Source organism: Copidosoma floridanum, unplaced genomic scaffold, assembly GCF_036245765.1.
Source record: "Copidosoma floridanum isolate Cflo_tuat_1 unplaced genomic scaffold, Cflo_Japanese_pri ptg000006l, whole genome shotgun sequence".
NCBI classification, from domain to species: domain Eukaryota; kingdom Metazoa; phylum Arthropoda; class Insecta; order Hymenoptera; family Encyrtidae; genus Copidosoma; species Copidosoma floridanum.
In genome coordinates, this window is record NW_028321883.1 from 27,421,973 (window position 1) to 27,442,000 (window position 20,028).

Below are 20,028 nucleotides of genomic sequence, written 5' to 3' on the forward strand. Positions count from 1 at the left end.
TCAATGCCCTTCGAAATTCTTAGAGGTGAGGTGGTAAATAAAAAACGAGATGCAAATTTTTTAAGTCTTAAAACGTAATGTTTAAATTTATTTTATAACTTTCAACGTGACAGTTGCTTTATTTTATAAAAATTTTATTATCTCGTAAAAAATTTTCTTGGAGCTATCAAAAAAACTCTTTCGGACACTTGTTTAGTAATTATTACTTGAACAGTATCAACTTTTTTTTTAGTAAATCCAAAAAATGGACGTTCGTTAATTTGTGTGTCATTAATTGAATTAGTAGAAAAATGTTACTTAAAACTTTTTCTTTTTTGTTGAAAAGTGTAAACTTCAATCTCAGAAGGAAAAATAGATTTATACTACGTAATCAAATTCATTCGTTCACAAATTTTTTTTTCCCTTTCACAGCATATTCGTCGACTTTGATTCCTCTGAAAAAAATGTCCCAATAATTTTGAAATCATCTGGATGATTATCTATCTTTTTTATATTTTTTTTATTATTTGATACAAATAAAATATAAAAAGCTTGTTTCACAATTATCGTCGCTTACAAATTATAATCAAATGTAAAAAAAAGTACCTAATTAGTTATTAAGTTCAGTGTGAAGCCTTATTTGAACAATAATTTAAAACGGTTTACTTTTTACACAATACATTAAATGCTGATGTTTACAAGATTGATTTTGTTGTTTTACAAGACACTTAACACATCAATGAACTTACTTGTAAAACAGTAAAAAAGTAAACCGAAAAAGAAAATATGTGTACCGTGAATTCACATTTTAGAAACGGAAATCAAGTCTGAGAAATATTATTGTAAGCATGTTAGAACGGATACTGAAAAAGAAATACGTCCTAAGAATCGCACGAATATAGTACACATGACATCGACGACGTTATTTTAACAACACAATATTCACGGTAAAGTATATAATATATTATTTTGAGATTACATTTTTTTTTTTTTTCATACAACGAAAGTAATATTTGTCACCGGGTATATTTTCGTTTGTCTCTTCACCGCACGAGAGATAACGTACCTTTTTACAAGCTCACTTTCGCTCCTTCTCAGATCAAAAATGAAATAATGAATCCATTTAATCATTTTAGCATTAATTGATAATACAGCTATATGTACAAGAAGTGTAATCGATGAATCCACGAAAAAATTAAAAATGTTACAGCTTAAATTGTATTTTCACCAAGTCTCGGTTAAAAACCGTCTATGCGTAACGTTGAATTTCAACAAGGGATCTGTATACGCGCAAGTTATATACTATCTCATTACATCCTAACGCGCTACTTAAAATAACGTTTTTAGAGAGAGAGATTAACGTAGTCATCAAGATTGGATGATCATGGGATTGGAAAAAAAGGGTGTGGTTCGCATAAAAATAAATTAGTTTTTCCTTAGTACCTACATGTATAGAATTATTCCGCAGCGCCAGATATTGTATACTTTTATGGTTTTTCGCTTACGCTTTCGTTTTTAGGTGCACGTGAGGGTTGCACGATTGATTGGTTAGAAAAAAATAAAAATTAAAACAGCTCAGAGATGTCCCCTCCGCTCTTCCTCGAATCAGCAGGGACTTCGGACGATGTGTATCGCTCGCTGCAGCGCCTCGCTGACGTTATCAAAAACAGGTACACCTTCGCGCGTCGCCATGTCCGACAAGTACATTCTACCCCTATTGTAGTCTTTAATTGCTTGTTCCGTCAACTGCAAGAAATTATGTGTATTTTAATAATTAAATTCAATTAAATTATCATTTTCGGTGCGAGGCCTCACCTTCTCGCCAGACACGGTACAGCCCTCGGGAAGAGCTTGAACACAAAGAACGAGTTTAGCGCGCAATCCGATCAAGTGGGCGGCAAGTGCCATTATAGCCATGCCTCGCGCGTGTTGTGGCACCACCAGCATTATCAATCTCGAATTCTTCATGCGCTGCAACTCCAAAGGTAATACTCGAGCAATGTACTCGTTTGTACTTGGACGATACAGAGTTAAGTTCATGGACCTGAAGAAAATACACACGAGCCGTGGTTTCGATTAGGAGTGTCATTTTTTTGTAATAAATGCAATAACGATATCTGATATGATACTGATACTCACTCTACTAATGGCACTGCCGATGATTCTAGCCATACCAAATCCTTACCAACGACGCCGATGTAGAGATCCTTTTTCTCGGAATCCGCTATTATTGTATTGGTCCAGTCTGAATCAACACAATTACGTTTAAGTTTAGTTTTATGAGGTATAGTTTTTTTTTTTTTTTTTTTTTAATTCAAGCATCAAGGCATGCGACATCATGTGTCTCCAACTTTTCTGCGCGTGCTTCGTAAATGAAATAAAAAATAAAGCGGCAGTAGTGAAATTGTTATTTTTTTCAGCATTGATGTTGCGAGACAAATAAATTGAGCGATGTAACAATATAGTTAACGACCAAAGCGTTAATTTTAATCGTGAAAATTAATTTACTCTAGAAAAAAGAAAAAAGAGTGGAATAAAAAGTAATAATAGTAGTCGACGACATTGACAATATGCAACTAGAGTTAATTTCGTCAGATTGCGGCTATTCGTCACTGTTTTCTAAAAATACCTATAAAACGATTAATAGGATGCACGAAAGCTCTGCGCAGAAACTTTGAGGCCTTCCTACACAATATACGCCAAACCGAAGGTATCTCACTTTCGCAGTTGACTCCGTTGCTCTTGAAACGCCACGACCACTCGCTAGCGATCGCACAAAACTGCTCGAAATTTATGCGCTGTTCCTTTGCCTCGCCGTTGCTCGACAATTTATCCATCATCGTTTTATCCTGAACATCTGTAACAACAGTTTCTGCAAAATCTCTGGTTTTTCACGATAAATATTTACGCGACAGATGCACCCATTACAAATAAACAATCGTTACATCCATACATTGTCAACTTTTTAGCTAAAAATCTCTCATTTGATACTCTCAATGCCGTTTGCATTTCAATCATCCTCTATTCGAGTCGGTATCTTCTATAATAGATATGTCGAGTAAGCGTATAATCGAAAGAGCCAACGTACCAACTTCGTTAACTACGTTGCGCAGCTCGGAAACCGTCAAGTTGTTCTTCCCGTTGCTTTGCAGTACCATCAAAGCCTGCGAATAAAAAGAAAAAAAAAAAAAAAAAAAAAAAAACAATTTTCCCCAATTACCATAAGATCACCGGATAAGAAATACAAAAATCACGGTTTAAAATTAAAATTTACCTCAGCCAAGCTTATCGTGCCCGTTAAATCAGTGTCCAAAGCTTTAAAGGCTTCCCTAAGCTTGCTGAAAACAAAAACAAACGAATCGAGTTTGAGATGATTACGTATGAGTCATTTTCCAGTGCCGGAAGGAGCACAGAGGAGAAAAAAAAAGGGGGGGGGGGTGTGCAAGTATACGTACGTGACATCAGTTCCGTGTTGACCGAATGAGATTCTTGGTGGCCTGATTCCGTCCTCGCCATGCAAATCTTGAACGTTGACTGCGTTGCGTAGAATCTTTTGATGAAACAACAGAACTGTCAGTTGGTATTGCCGATTTTTTTAAAATTTGTAGGTGTATGGGATGAGAGACACAAAAGAAGTCGAATTTTTCATTATCCACGATAAACATTAGAGAAGACAGAGAAGCGATCAAGTCTCGTGAGTTACAATCAAGTAAACAATGAGCAATTCACCTTGGACGTACAATTGAGGGCGGCTGATATGCTCTCGAAAATCGGTATCCTCTGCCGATCCATAAGACACTGCAGCACCAGGAGCCCGTTCATCAGCTCACAGTACTCCCTGAAAGAAATAAAATCGTTTGTCCGCTCATTTGGTACTATTATTTAAAAATAATTACATCGAAATAAAAGAAATGAGGTAAACAATACCCAAAAATATGCTACGAAAAATATTTCTATTTAAGCAGCGAGAAAAAATTACCCGCGATTACTTTACATTATACACATATAAACTTGTGTATAAATAAAACGAGCCGAAAGAGAAGAGACGGACAGACAGGGAGATATAGCGCCATGCAAGAATAATTATTTTTAAAAATTGCGTTCTACCCCGGGCACGCGTCCGCAAAACAAAAACATCTATTTCTCGATCCCACCTTTCCCTCACGTGTCGACACTTGGATTGTACCGAAAAAAAAACAAAGACAAAGGAAAAAAATATGAAAATCTACACGCTCGCAATAAAGGAAAACTGCCCTCGAGATCTTTGATTTTATGAAGAACTAACAGCTACGTAATTGCACGTTGTTGGCTCGCGTTCGTGTGATACGTCATAATAAGTATGTGGATGGTTATTGTAATACGCGGGGATGGATACACGGACGAGATTTCCTGTTTCTAAAATTACAGCCGGACCAGAAGATGATCCGCTCGAAATAGCCTTTTTGGCCATATAATGTCATAAACGCGTGCGCGCACGTATATGGACGATCATCGGTATAGGTTTTATCGACAACCCTCCCTGAAGCTTCGACACGACGTACGTTTTGGCAGCGCCGAGTGCCTGTGCTGCTGGTATCTCAATAATTCGAGTCTCGTTCGTTTGTGAAACTCGCCGTCGGAGAGGGAAGGGAAATTTTAATAAAGGGGATGGTACTCTCGGATAACTCGTTACCTTTAGATACATTTTTGATCGTTTTCAGATTCAATGATACGCACGATTTATCTATAGCCAATAACCCTCGGTTCAACTGCTTGCCGTGTGAATCTGTGGATATTTCAAGTTTATTGTGTACGTGTATACGGAGTTTAAAGGACTTACACTATTGTTCTTTGAGATAAAATTGAATCTTTTCTGGGTAAGATTCTCTTATCTCCGGATAAACATTATCCAAAGTTTACTGATCGTCCAACGAGTTTGTTTGCCCCGATACCTATACACAGCACAAATTTAATACTTCGAGATCCCGATTTTCTCAGACGACGTTGATAAATAGCATAATATGGAGCATAGTGCAGGGAGTTTGATGGAATCAAGGATTAACAGTAAATATTTTTTGGAAAAAAGTTGTGGCCGTACCTAATTGGAAAAAATACTTTTTTTTTTTTTTTTTTTTTTTTCGTCTCTCATTATTACAAATGAGGTTTTTCTACTGTGCAAACAATTTTTCAATTTTTGTCCTGATTTCGTTACAATCATCCCTTTTATTTTTTTTCTATATCCACCCCTCAAGTAATCCTGAATTTACCAAAGGCGATTTGGAATAGATTCAAAGGATTCCTCAGTGGTAAAAGATGTCTTTCTCAGGAAAAAAAAAAAAACTATACCGCTTATTTCAGTTAATATGGAGTCGCGCTCCTTTGTACGTTTACCTTCGAGGATCGGAAGTACCCCCGTTCCGAATTTTTGACAGAAACCCTCTCGAATCAATTTTGCTGAGGTTATCGTTTCAAATGCTTTCAGCCCGCATCGATGTCATCAAAATAAATCGTTTGTTTTTATTTTTCCTTTTATTTTTTGTTGTTCGTTCCAAACGATGTATCTTGTTTCTTAGTTGTTGTATTTTTACTTGTTGTTTTATTTTGGGCCAAGAAAGAATTGCCACTTGCCATCGTGAGTTATTATTGTAAATAAACAAATAATACGTGTATACATGTAGAACCAATCTGGTGTGACACGAAATACAACGTTAACGTTTATGAATTATTTTTCCGACGCGACGTATGTACTCGGCTATTTTGATCGTCGCCTTTGTCAAACCGGCCTACTACTTTCAAACAATACTTTTCTTTTCTTTTTTTTTTTTTTTTTTTTAATTCAACTGGATTTCAATAAATTTCATGAATTGTACGTCTGTGATTCTCATTTTTTCATCTGCTAAAATTTAAATTGGGGCTGTCAAATCAATATAAATTATACGAGCCGAACTATTTATACAATGTAAAAATTTTATTTTCTTAAATTTTCTTTAGTGTTTTCATATAAATTCAACATAGCTATTACACTCTACTAAATTGTCCTAGGAAAAAAGACAAGTGTGTTATTCTCGGGCCCAAGATACACGGTGATTTTTCAATGTATGTTTATACACGCGCACCTACCGAGATCTACCCACACACCCAAAAAACAATTTGGTTAAATGTACGATGGTATGCAAAAAACACCAGGGGCCGAAACTGACAAACCCATCATTTTTTCACTTAACTCTCAATGACGAAGCTTTGCTCGAAAAAATCGGCTATACTTGTAACTCTCTCGTTTGTCTCTTCTCGCCCATCCTCCCGAGCCACCAGTGGTACAAGTGGAAAAAAAAGTCATACTCACTGATTGGAGACGACCTCGCCGAAGATGGTTTGGCCCTGCCTGTACGGGTGCACGACGACGATGAGGGAGTCCCTCCTCGTGCCGGCCAACTCCGCGGCTTCGATGATGCCGGCACAGTTGCGCGTTCGGTCGTCGATGACGAACAGCAAAACGCGCGCCGTCTCCTTCGCCTCGTACTCCTGGGCGATGAGCTCCGGGCTCCAGTGCGATACTTGCTGCAAAATAATTCAAGTTGTACTTATACTTACACGTTTTTCTTGTTTGCTTTTACTTTTCAAGCGTCATTTGAGCACGCGCGGTTTATCGGGATGCTATACCCATTTCGAGAAGAAATTTCATGGCGCTCGTCTACGTATTCCCGTTATGTAGTATGTTGTTTTTTTTTGTACGAATAAAAATGGACCGACTTTACGAATCTTCTTGCAGGGGTTGATTAAATTATTCCCGAAGGGGGTGAAAAAAAAAATGGCCTATAATGGCATTTTACTCATTTTTGTGGGAGCCCCATTTTCCACATCGCGGTTTAATTCGCTATAGCGGTGTCTTTGTAAATAAACAAACGAATAATTATCGCTCGGGTCGTTTTCTATTTTCGCGCTCAATGAGGTCGATAACACAAAATTTGCACACGAGCAGGGGCTCTACACTACTCTGTGTATTTATAGTTTTTCCTCTTGTCAACATTTACCTCGGCTCGCGGTGACACGTATAAAACATGCGTGCATTGAACAAAAAAAAACAAAAACAAAAAAAAATACACTCGAAGGCAATGCCACCACGAGACTACCTGTGAACTTCGATTCGTGTGTAAATATAATATATATATAAGGCAAGCGGAAGGACGCGCGCGCTTTTTGGGCAATGGAAGAAATAAATGCCCCCATTTCTGAAGGTATCCGGCATATATAGTAAATCGGGCTAAATGAGTTTTACTCGCGGGGTGTGAAAAAATCACGAGGAAACGCGTTGCGGTCTTTTTTGTTCACTCCTTGAAATACACGCAAGCGTATCAGCGCGCACCGGTGATTCAACGAAAAAGTTTAATCATCGACGCTGCATCGCAACTTAAAATCGAGACGGTGATGAATTCTCACCTCCTTCGTGATAGAGTAATATATAAATATACGATTAAAATGATCGGTAATAAATGAATGTTCTCACTCACGGGATTGTAGTAGGTGATTCCGAGGCTCTGGAGCGTAGGGATGGCGATGTCGGTCCTCCAGGTGGTGGGGTTGCACGATCCTCCCAGGAACACCTCGTACGCCATCCTCTCTGTTGACGCGCCCGAGAGAATCAAGAGAAAAAAAAAATGAAAATTAAGAAAAACGAAGGAAGAGCCTTAAAAATATCGAGAGCAAGATAGGGAAAAAAGGTACATCGAATAGCCAGCATTTTTTCATGTGACTGTCCAATGCGGACAAGTGAAACGAAACGTACTTGAGCCAGCCTTGCCAGTGTCCTTTCCATCACAGTGTATCGAGCAAGAGGTGCTCATAGGAACAGATACTCTAAAAAAGAAAAAAAAGAAAAAAAAAATTGGAAACGAGTCAGAAATAGAATATACATCTCTCGTTGTCAACTACAAGTATATCATGTGTACTCCCGCAGGAGCGAGATACGGATATGGTGTTTGCGAGGGCAAAAAAAAAGTGAAATAAAAAATGGCTCAAGCTCATGGGAATGTGTAATGTATATAATATGGTGATGATGTAATGTACAAAATGCGTGTGCGTGCGGTAAACGTGGCTACTACAGAGATTTTAGGTTTTGTTTTTTTTTTTTAGCGATAATAGACAGTTTATTAATGGTTGGTGTATGAGATTAATGCGTGTTTTTTTTTCTTCTTTTTAATGAATCGCGAAACGAGTATGTACAGCTCGACCGTTTTCGAAAGACTTTATTTATCGTTTGTTGTGGCACAACTAGACAAAGACCGCATTGTATATAGCGTGAGCTCGTGTGCGAGAATACGTTATACCGAACGGTCGAAGGTTTTTATTTTTTGATCAACCATCTGGTAGTGGTAAGTAATAATATATATTATGTACAGCCACGAGCTAGCTTTTTCTGCTGCAAAGCACCGAGACTGATAGGATATCTTATCGTTTTTTTTTTTTTTACTCCGTAAGTATATGTAAATTCGTGAATAACAGTAACCAAAAAACCTTAACGAAATGGACTGGACGAGTGTCGGAAACCTTAACAATCCGGAAGCGCGGTTTATCACAATTATTCGTCCAAGCCACGACAATGTTGACATGTATGCCCACTTTGTTTCAGTTTGTTTCTCAAACACGACGAGGGTGACGAGCAAATAATGTTATTCGACCTGATGTGTAAGTGCACACACATGTACATACATATGTTATATCCATTTAACACACACACACACACAAATGTTAAAATAAATATGCCAACATACAAGATTATGTATACATTATGTATATATTGAAGGAAAACTTGATGCAAATATTAGGATTTGATATTTTTGCGGTTTCTCTTTCGATGAAAAAAGAGTGCCAAAATCTAAATGTGCAAATCAAGTGAAAACTAAAGGAAAAAAAAAAAAAAAAAAAAAAAAAAAAAAGAAAGCGCCAACAATCCATATAGATATATACATACAAAAAACATGTAGTTACAAGGTGTTAAAAAACGTACTTTCGAATATCAAATCCTTTTACAGGAAAATAAAACAATCCACGCTTGAACATGGTTAGGGTATAACTTCGCATTCATGTCTGATGCACTGACGCTCCTCGCCTGCAACAGAGAGATGTAGGTACTCTGCTCAGTTGATGATATAGAGCACATTGGCCTTTTTTTCATCGTGGTGGGAGACAGCAGGGACTTTGCAACACAGCATGTTAGAGCTCATACTTTCACGTTATTCGAGATAACTGCGATCCCTTCGGATCATAAAATAATTACGTACGACAGTTGCGTGTAAAAGTGGCCGGTTAACTCGTGGTTAAGAGGTGCAGTGAGGACGAAGGGAAGTAACATTACAGTATGAACACGGACAATCACAAGGTATGGTCGTGAAGCGGTTGTTAAAAACCCTCATTCCGTGCACTATTTCGATCCGTATAAATAAGTATGTATCCACGTATACGCCAAACTATCGATTTTCATCACGCGCCACTTTTCGCCCTTGGCGTTCGTCGATGGGCACATACTTTTCGCGATACAATTTCACGCTAAAGATGTAATAAATCAATTATGTTTAAACAAAAAAGTAAAACGATGAATAACGTATTTAAAGAAAAAATAATGTAGAAAAACCAGTTAAAGGTTTGATTTCAAATACTTTTCGCATAAATTCTGACATTTACAATGCATTGCTCTCATACGATGTAAAAAAAAAGAAAAAAAAAGAGATTTGCATCGCAAATAGTGACGAATAAAAAATTTTCTCAGCAACAAAAACGCAATTTCGTTCCAAAGAGTTTAAAATCTGTAAAATAATTGTGCCCAAGTCTGTCGATCATCGGATCCAGTTCAGGTGTATGTATACACTTGAACGAAAGTCAAAGTACCGCGTGTACACGGTCGAGCGAAAATTTCAACAAAATGAAAGAAAGAAAAAAAAAAAATGTACTATTTTAAACGATGACGCGACCCGCACACATCAGCAGTAAAAACCGCAAAAGTAAAAAAAAAAAAAAAAAAAAAAACGTACACCCCGCAGAAATCGTTGAGCCGAGAGTGAGTGACTTTCGAGCACAGTGATGAGGGACACAAATTAACCGGGTGGTGATGTCACGCCGCCGAAGCAGCCGGCCGATCGATTCAGTAAAAGTTGCCGGCTGTATACTAATGTACCGCAATACGCAGTTGATTATACGTATACATATAATATACGCTGACCGCACGGTGCGTGTATTTACCTTAGCTGCGGAATATCGATACGCGCCGCGCTTCTACTAATTATACGCGTATGTCTCACGGCAATTATATAGACTCCGTGACGATTATTTATTTTTTTTTTTTTTTTCATCGTACAGGACAACCATACAGAAGCGTGATTTTTGTCAATTGAAACAAGTATATATAATAATGGCACTGGGCTTTCACCGCAAGACGTATTATTAACTTTTGTGACATTGGAGGCGCCATGGAATCAACAATGGTATGTATAATAATGCGTCCACGCGGGAGAACTCACCCCTGCTTGTAGAGACACGCTAGTTGGGTGGCGAACAAGAACAGCTCCTTGAGCATCGTGTCGGTGTCCTTGTTGATCGCCTGGCAAAGAGTCGATTCCGTGAGATGCGGCATTTTTCCTCCTCTTTTTGTTACTGTACTGCTACTACTGGCACAATGATGTTTTTTTTTTTTTTTCTTTTTTCTTTTTCTACTAGCCTGAAATACAATGAAAGAAAAAAATCATCATTCGCTGTGAGTAAGCAAGTCACGCAAACCTGAGGGAAATGACAGAGTTCGAGTGGCTTTTTTTCTCCCTTCGAGAGACGGAACGTAGAACCGATTCTTCAGGATTTCTTCGAGCATCGAGGATAATAGGATTATCGGAATCCAAACTTTGAAAAGTTATAAAAAAAAAATTGTTTGTTGTAAAACAGGAACTGATGGCTTATGTATGGATTATAATAAATCAAAAAAATCGTTAACGAAACGCGGGGAATAATTTGCAATGTATAATTATGTTGTCCTTATCGGTACACCGCAAAATATAATCGAGTTTTTCTAAAAATTCATAAATGATAGCAGCAACAGGTGTTATACTGACAGTTTTTGAAAACTCTTTATCTTTAACACTGATTTTTTTGAGCCCTGTATTTAAAATTCATTCGGTTTGAACTGTAATTTTGACAAATTTAACGGAAAGCAAGTCAACGTATCGTGCAAACGTTGTTTTGTGATTTTAATATCCATAATAACACTACAAACAGCCAAACGATTTTTTTTTGGCGTGGAATTTTCGTCTAAAACAAAGTAGTAAACATTATTCAAGAAGAGACGATTAAACTTACGATTTTGGTGGTATACCGAGGGGAAAAAAAAAAAAAGTTTAATCAGGACAGATGTTGAACTAAAAATAATATGAAATTGTATGCTCTCAGCGATGAGCGTAATATGAAACCGATAAGAGAGTCTGAAATATCGCGTGTGTGTTTGCTCACTGACATCATCATTATTAAAAAAGTATAGATTGTGTAAAAATGTGAACATGCAAAATCAACGGTGTACCTACTACAAAAAAATTGTTTTTTTTTTTTTTAAATTTGTGATCACTTTTAACAGTAACGTCACACGCTTACACTGTTGTACCTCATAAGTAGAATGTATGCGCAAAGTACATAGCATGAGATACATTATAAATTTTTTATCGCAATTATCGGATTCGAGTAAGTTGCTACATCTATACAGTTAAGGTAAACTATTGAACATAAATAGACGATTTTGGTGATGAAATTTTTTTTTTCACTATATCACGCACCACTCAATCGTTAATACCGTGGCAATTATACGTTTGTCACGTTTTAAAGTAACTAAGATACGGTTCAAGTAGTGGAAAGCTTTTTTAAAATTAGCATGACCTCTAAACTCAAACATTTAGAAAATTGTATTTTTTTTCTTTTTTTTTTTATTACGATAACTTTTTGTCACCATCACATCTATGATAGCACTGTGTTTTATAAGCGCTACGAGGATACAAATGGTTAATAGAGGCACAGTGAGTTAAGCGATAAGGAAGAGTAGAAGACGCAAAACGATGAAAAAGAAGGTGACGCTATGCGAGTATGTACACTTTAGCCTTGCCTTGCTTAATCAACTCTATCGTCGCTTCTTCACCGTTCGCTCACTCAAAAGTGCATTATTCTAATGAAATAGATTGGGATTTAACTCGATTATGCGCTTAAAACTTGAAATCATTTTATAACATTTGCACAATCGCGATTTCTCGCTCAAGTACACGCAAGCCGATCGAATTTTAATGGAAAACTGTTTTTATTTCAATAATTTTTTTTTTTTTTCCACAATAAAAATAGCCTTTCATCTCTTACGCGTTCAATATCAGCGTTTTTATTGAAATTTCATTGAATATTTGCACAAATCGAGATTGCGGTGTCGAGGACAGCACAAAATCAACAAGCATTTGCATTCATTGTTCTGGAAGCAGATAAATCAGCATCGGACATGTATTTGTATCAAATTCTTAAAATATACATACAAACAAAACAACGATATCTATAAGTGTACGGCTGTAGCCAAATGTTGCATACTTATATTTATTGTAATAAAAAAAGCTTGAAAAATCGTATTCCCTCGATATCCGCTATAGTTAACCGTTAATTCGTTGAGAAAAAAAAAAAAGTAATTACAAACCAGTGCGCGAGTGCACGAAAATAGTTAAGCTGAAATCAATGCATACACAAGTACAAATGTATTGAAAAAAAGAAATTATACCGTACAAATGCGCGCGCGAGGATTGTAATTAATTGCGCATGCACAAGATATTCAAAAGCAATCATCGAACTCCGCTGACATAAGAGTTGCCTAATGCCCGCACGCCTTCGAAAATACTTGAACGCCGCCCAGTTGATGCAATTCGACTCGCACGGATAGCCGGGCGTGGATTTCGACAAGACCGAACCCAATAGATCAAAAGACACTCGGGGGTGTGGACGTGAGAGGATGCCCTTAACTCGAGAATCCGTGGCGACGTGTGGGTGACACAACCTCACATGTACTATTTGTGCGTATTTTTTTTTTTTTTTTTTTTTTACACAATTGACATTTGGTAAGGAGTTCAAGTATAAGCGCAGATACGCTTTTAATCACCAAATGAAAATAATAATAAAACACCACACCCACGCGCGCTTGGATGCAAACGAAAGTGAATTATCCGCGGGAGCGCGGGAGAAATATTTTTGTTTGCGTTATTGAGTGGTTATTTATAATTTTCGGTTTAGATACCACGCCGTGACACAGAGAACGAAGTGTGTGTCGCTCGAGCGGATTCTTAAAAAACAAAAAAACAAAACAGGGAGTCCATGCACGAAAATGTTGATGCTGAAATTCACTTGGTGCAGTGCACACGCGTAGGTGTGTAATATTCGCTTTAAAATGCTAAAAAAAAAAAAAAAAAAAAAAAAAACAGAGACAGAGGGAGAGCTTGAACTTGTTACTTAAATTTAGAACGAATACAGTATACTTATGATCGCGGCCGCCCGAGACTCCTCTCCGTCTCCCGGCACAACTCACACTCAAAGAGTCCTTAAAAAATAGGTATACACACACGCGCGCGCACCTGTGCACAAAAAACCACGATCTTCAAAAAAACAACCGATCGTGAGTGGAGAAACGAAAAGAATAAAAACACTCCGCCAACGCTAAGTAAAATCGAGTTTGCAAAACAAAAGGCAAAAGGTGCGTGTTGTACGCGGTTTGTACCCACCTCGGCTACAGAGAGAGATAGAGAGCGCCTCCCGAGAGATTCAAACTGACCCCAAAGAGGTGGCATCAGAGACGCCAAAGCCCAATCGGCCGCGTCACGAGCGTGACCCCAGCACAACAAATAAAACAGGCGTGCCCGTGCGTATAAATATGTGGTACCGTATGCGTAAAAAAAAAAAAGTGGAGGCGAGATTTACACCCCCATCCTCCCCACCATTCGCCAAGTGTATACATGTGTAGGGGAGAGAGAGAGAGGACAACCTGCACATTTTCCGCTAAAGTAGAGGGGAGCCAGGGTCATCGTATTCCAGAAACCGCTGTATCAAGGTTCCGGATGGGGAGGGCATCCACCGGACGGGCAGCTACCACGTGTAAAATACTCGGCGCGGTAAATTATATTTCTTCTTCTTCTTTTTTTTTTTTTTTTTTTTTTTTATTTCATATATCGTGTATGGGTGTGTGTGTTATTTTCTTTTTCTCCTCTTCCAAAGTTGCAACGCTTGCCACCGCAATAAGTATATAAGTATAGAGGGAGAGAGGCCTCGCGTACTCCCGCTATTGCTCATACTTATTTATACACCGTTATATTTAAAATGAGAGAAAGAGCGCGCGCGAGGCTCGAGCTCTCGAGAGTGGCGTTGTATTCATATATACGTATATATGTGCGGTTCGCTCGAAGAGACGGATCGACGAATAACGCTCTCTGCCGGACGGCCGATGACGATTAAAAGAGACCCCGGGGAAGCCGAGACGTGTACCTTTTTTTTTTTTTTTTTTTTTTTTTACTTTTATTCGCACTTCTTTTCCCTTGCGGTGCGTGACTCAGGGTACTTTGGACGCAAAAGGAGCCTTCGGAAGCGAGTTGTTGAAGGCTGCTCCGGCTGTACAAGTTGTATCGATATGGAGAGCGCGAGAGAGAAAAAAAAAAAGAGATGAAGCGTTGACGCGAGGGAGCGCGGGCAGATGCCGGAGACTTCTTTGATTTTTGTATTTATATCGGCGTGACTGTACGCGTGTACGTCAAACGGGAAGCGAGCTCCTTTTTTTTTCCCCCTTCCTCCTTTCTTTTGGTTTGCTTTGTTTTCGGATCCATACATCGTGTCTCCGTCCTGCCATTTTTGGCCATTTTGGTCCTTTATTTACATCTTTTTTTTTTTTTTTTTTTTTTTTCTTCCGACCTATTCCCACGTGCTTATGGAATAATGCACGCTCGTTTCGTCGAGTTAATTCCCGTAATGAAATTAAACGCGAAACGCATAACTCGAATATACCATATATACTTACTTCTCGGTGCTCTCATCGCAGAGGTATAAATGTTGTGATCCAAGTTCACGGCAAATGTAGATTAGTTGATTAGATAAAAATTATTGAGACGCGCAACGCGCACACCCACTTCACACTTCATTTTTTTTTCTTTTTTTTTTTTTACTTGCACATACACACAAGGTAAAACTAACAATCAACTCTTCGCATTAGCATTTTATCTGCACGCGGGTAAGTAGATTAAGCGCGATGTGTTGAACACGAGTGTGAGCCGCAGCGTTTTATTTGATCTGTCCATACATGAGTGAGTTTTTACATTTTTTGCTACGGATACTGAATCTAAAGATTATTTCATTAAAATTAAAAAAAAAGACAATTTTCACACGCTTCACAGTGGCTATTTAAGGTGAACTTTTTGTTTCAAAAAGAGATCGATAACTATACCTTACGACTGAACTAATGAAAGAACTTTCTGTTTTTTTTTTTTTTTTTCCTGTAGCATAAGTTGGAAATAATTAAAAATTTTAAAAAGTTTAAAAAAAAATATATAATTTTCTATATCAGGGGAGTCGCGTCGGAAATATTATCCCCGCCGAGACTGTAGGCCCCGCCTCCGTCCCTAATCATTTTACTTATGAATTTTATAATGTCACGGTTCCAACCTTCTCGTATATACTGAGTGAATCTATGACGAACGATACTATAATGAAGAAAGAAAAAGGTTTACAATTGTTTACATGCAACATGATGGCATCGTTTCACACGGTCGATCGACCGAAAGAGTATCGTAATGTGTAGTCAACATATTTTGCCGTAAAGGCCAATGACTTGGTCTGAACTTTCACTCGAAACTTTTGTCCGCATCAGGCCTACATGCATATATTAGAAATTACAAGCCTAGAAAGAAACCTCCTCCGACTCGTTCCAAACGATCTAAACAGCTTGGCGTACAATTAACGCATCATTTTCACGCCCAATCTTTTTTTTTTTTTTTTTTTTTTTTTTTTTTAATATGAGAGAAAAAATATTGAGAATCCAGCGTTTTTGAGCTCTTGCGGATTTTTGCTAGTAGGTATACATCTATAAAGTGAGGTGATAAATATCCACTGATCGCGTGGGACAAACGATATATACGCGAGTGTGTACATAAATTTATACCGATGCCGGTGAGTATGCATGCACACATGCGGTAAGCATATACATATATATATATATATATATGTATGTACCAACTTGGAGCTGGGGAGCGGAAAATTTCCTGTTTGGCCTAGGGATTCATTACATATATTATGTGCATGTGTAAATCGGTACACTTGCATGAAAGATAGCGCGTGTATAAAGTCTATGGATGTGTCTATCTCGTGCTGGTGTGCCCGTGTTGGGTATAAGTACGAAAAGCTTTTGTTGATCAACTTCAAATGGACGTGTGATGTGGAAATTACTTCTTCGCCGATCAAGATTTTCTCTATTTTTCTTAATAATTCAAATACCTACTGGTCTACCTTAACAGTTTAAATTTCTAAGGTAAATTTTTTATACTCATGCGGGTGCCAATTGATGATTTTGTTTATTAAAGTGTTGAACATGAACTTTTCTACGATCAAAATTATGAAAAACATGTAGCGATCGCTTAAAAAATCAATTCTCTGTTACGGTAACTCTCCCAATTTTAGATAATTGTTTTTCTCTTATCTCATAAAAACGCTGTGTTACGTCATTAACATTAAAAATATACTATAAATATTGTTTTTTAATTTTAGTATACAGGTAAAACAAGATAATGAAATCGAAAAAGGTATTAACATATACCTGATTCGGATGCGTATGTAGTAAAAAATTTTATAATTACTTAAAATTTAAAATCAATTATAAAGGGTTATTGGTCAGTTAATACCATCAATTCATCGATTATTCTTGCCGATGTTGAAAAATCATATTTGCACGAATTATGAAAAAAACTTTACCGGAACTTTTACCTTCAAGCGTTTTATATGCTAAAACAATACTAAGAGATTGAGCTCATCGAGACAAACAAAAAATTTCTCTGATAAACTTTGATTCATTACGGACAGTCCAAGATTTTATCAGTTAAAAATTAATTAATCTATTCCTTACAGCAAATACTAGAAGAATTTTTTAAAAGTATTATTTACCTTAAAATATACTTATCAGAAAATTACGTGGTTTTTGTTTATCTTTACGTGCTTAATGTCGTATAGCCTAGTATTCCAAAAATACTTTTAGAACATTCTGTTTTAAAAATAAGTGTGTATACTATATATTTATTATCATTTAACAGTTAAAGTTTTGATAACCTACTTCAATAAAATAACGATTGAATCAAAATTATATTATCCAACGCAAAAAATGTTTTATTTTCGCGCTTATTAATAAAATTTTAGGGTCATTTAAAATGATAATTTTGTTAGTATTTTACATCACAGTTCATCCAAATTTATTTTAAATTAGCTGTAAAGGAAAAAAAGCTCATCTTTTTTTATGATAAACATATACAAAAACACGCTCTCTTTCATCAAATTTTTAAAAATAACTAAGAACTTAATAACTTTTAGGAAACTTTCCTAGTTAAAAAAAAAAAAAAAAATTTTATTTTAGGTGTCGATGATTCTTGTCAAAATGTATAAATGAAATTTCGTACAATAAAAGTGAAACGACTGATAAATAACAGACTACGGCCCGTAGGTGTGTTGTCATTAAAACTATTCCCGCAATTAGTATTTAAAATTACTAATTCCCAAAAAAATTATCTGCGTAAAAAGCCTCAAGCTCTAAATTAGGTACATTTTGTAAAAATTAAACCGTACAAGTATATAATAGTATTTTTCAAACCCGTTCAAGGGGAAAACCTAACATGGTTATTTTTACGTATCTTTTAAATTCTTGTACTACGACACACAACGCGACTCGACGTCACAGACAAGCTCGACTCTACGTGTATTTTTATTTTTATTATATTTCACCTACACTTTGATTTCAATAGCTAAAGGAATTCGCACATAAACGCTGAGTTTGCCGTTCGATCAACACAAAAAATACCTTTGCAAATTTCTTTTTCACGTATATACCTAATACACAATCACGTAAGTAAACACAATTTTCTTTAAGCTCGAGTTCAAACGGAAAATTGCTGTAAGGTTTAAGTTCAGACGCAATCAAACAATAACGTGTACACTCTCTGTTATCTCTTTTGCGCAAGATAATAATCGAAGGCTCAATAACGTCGAAAGCGTGGAAAAAAAAAAAAAAGACACACACGCACGTAACCCACCGCAGAAAATTTGCAGGACGTGCGCGCGTGTGGGTGTACGTCGTGCGAACGTGATTGAAAGAAGAAATATAAAACACTGGTATCGCTTTTCACGCGATAGTAAAAAGCCAACTGTTATTTACACATCTTGAAACGCAACGGACGACAATAAACACCTCGTTAACGCGATCCTTTATTCTTCTTTGCGGGGGAGACGCAAAAGCCGGGACAACAAAAAATATGTACCTAACTTGTAAACGCACGTCCCGAGAACCGGGAAGGAGAGAAAAACATCGCCAATATAGCCACAAAAACAAAGTCACTTCCTCCTCGTATTGCATTGCGTTTTATCTTTTCCGCGACACACATTTTTCCGATAAAATAAAACAAGGGAGAAAAAAGTCGGTACTCACCTGAATCGTGTAAAAAATCCTCCCCGCACGATCCTTCTCCGTCAAAGAGAGAACATGAAAAACAAACTTGGTCCCTCCCACGCAGGATACGGTTTTCCAATATACCTTAAACGAGTCCCCTTTTTTTCGGAAGGCAAACGTCGCCGACGCCTGCCTCTAGCGCGGTCCAGCAGCTGCACATCAGCCGAGCATATAATCACCAAAAATAAAAACAAGCGTCCACAGTATGTACATCCATCAGCTGAGAGCCGATCAACGAGAGAGAGAAAGAGAGAGAGAGAAATCTCCTTTTCGGAGCAGTTTCTCTTCTGCTAGCTACAGTGGCGCCGTTGGATGCTGTTAAATCTGTATACCGCACTGCAAACAAAAAACAAATAATATCTCTGTCAACTGTACCCTATAACGTGTGTTATATACTTGCTCGATTTTGGCTGACACTACACAGCCCTTTCTAACAACACCGCATTTCAACACTATAATCGTACAGAGTGAATCTACAACGAGATTTTTCCACAACTGCAGCTGTTTTTGTTTTTTTTTTGGTATTGGTATATAGGTTTATTATTTAGAGATACACGTATCGACATAATATCTCGCTTACATTGTCATTCTCAACACTGATGTGCTCGTTGAACCAAACAGTTGGATATCTATAATGAGCTCGTCGTTACTAGGACAGACAGCAGCAATAAAAAGGGTAAGTAACGTTGTGCCGTTTGTTTGAATATAATCTGTAACAAGAACACACGCACGCACACACACTCATACACGCGGGGGTTTAACTTTGTCTTTTTCCATTGTTGTAATAATAAAACAACTGTTATACGCCGTGCAAGAGACTAGTAAGTAGGTAAGGTATACGATAAAGGCAGTGTGTAAGCTGCAGGGAAGAAAAAAAAAAAAAAAAAAAAATCGATAAAACCGCGCAGCTCCCGGCAGCGGCAGTAGAGACGTGGTCGAGGTGCGCTCGACAACTGCGGCTGTGGGAGGAACTTTTGGTCGAACCCCAGCGAACGAACAAACAAAAGTAAGTGTGTATACGCGGAGTCGCGGACCGCGGCGGACGGCGTTTGTACACACACGCACTAGCTCTCGAAGCACACGAACGTAGAGCACCGAGGGAGACGCAGCGGGGCCAGGAAAGATATACTTAATAGTTACGAAGAGAGCAAAAGAGATAGCATCCGATACGCACATTTATATATATATATATATAAGCGCACATTTGCGGGTGACGTAAGCCTCCACAACGAAGCGTGATGTCACACATCGCTCGGCGACGCTCTTTATCTCTTTATTGGTCTCCGCACCACCAGTGCATTGTTGTTGAAGCCCAGGTCTCTCATGGGGTCTATATACAT

At 37.6% G+C, this 20,028-nt stretch overlaps 1 protein-coding gene across 3 annotated transcripts; it reads right to left on the reverse strand.

The window, feature by feature from the left end:
* Nucleotides 1-472: 472 nt before the first annotated feature.
* LOC106647217 (uncharacterized) lies at nt 473-19,670 on the reverse strand. 3 transcript variants are annotated; one of them, XM_014363520.2, is made up of 14 exons: nt 19,269-19,670; nt 18,668-19,024; nt 10,470-10,666; nt 7,742-7,812; nt 7,467-7,576; nt 6,302-6,516; nt 3,709-3,817; nt 3,435-3,529; nt 3,254-3,317; nt 3,068-3,143; nt 2,699-2,836; nt 2,119-2,224; nt 1,795-2,023; nt 473-1,725 (listed from the first exon to the last, which is right to left on the reverse strand). In XM_014363520.2, the coding sequence occupies exons 3-14, from the start codon at nt 10,580-10,582 to the stop codon at nt 1,585-1,587; spliced, it is 1,467 nt and encodes a 488-aa protein (XP_014219006.2). In that variant the 5' UTR covers nt 10,583-10,666; nt 18,668-19,024; nt 19,269-19,670; the 3' UTR covers nt 473-1,584. The 3 variants fall into 3 exon arrangements, with proteins under 3 accessions (XP_014219006.2, XP_089454660.1, XP_014219007.2); XM_089598534.1 differs by having other exon boundaries at nt 2,609-2,836; XM_014363521.2 differs by lacking the exons at nt 10,470-10,666; nt 18,668-19,024; nt 19,269-19,670 and adding an exon at nt 8,963-9,045.
* Between the last annotated feature and the right edge of the window lie 358 nt (nt 19,671-20,028).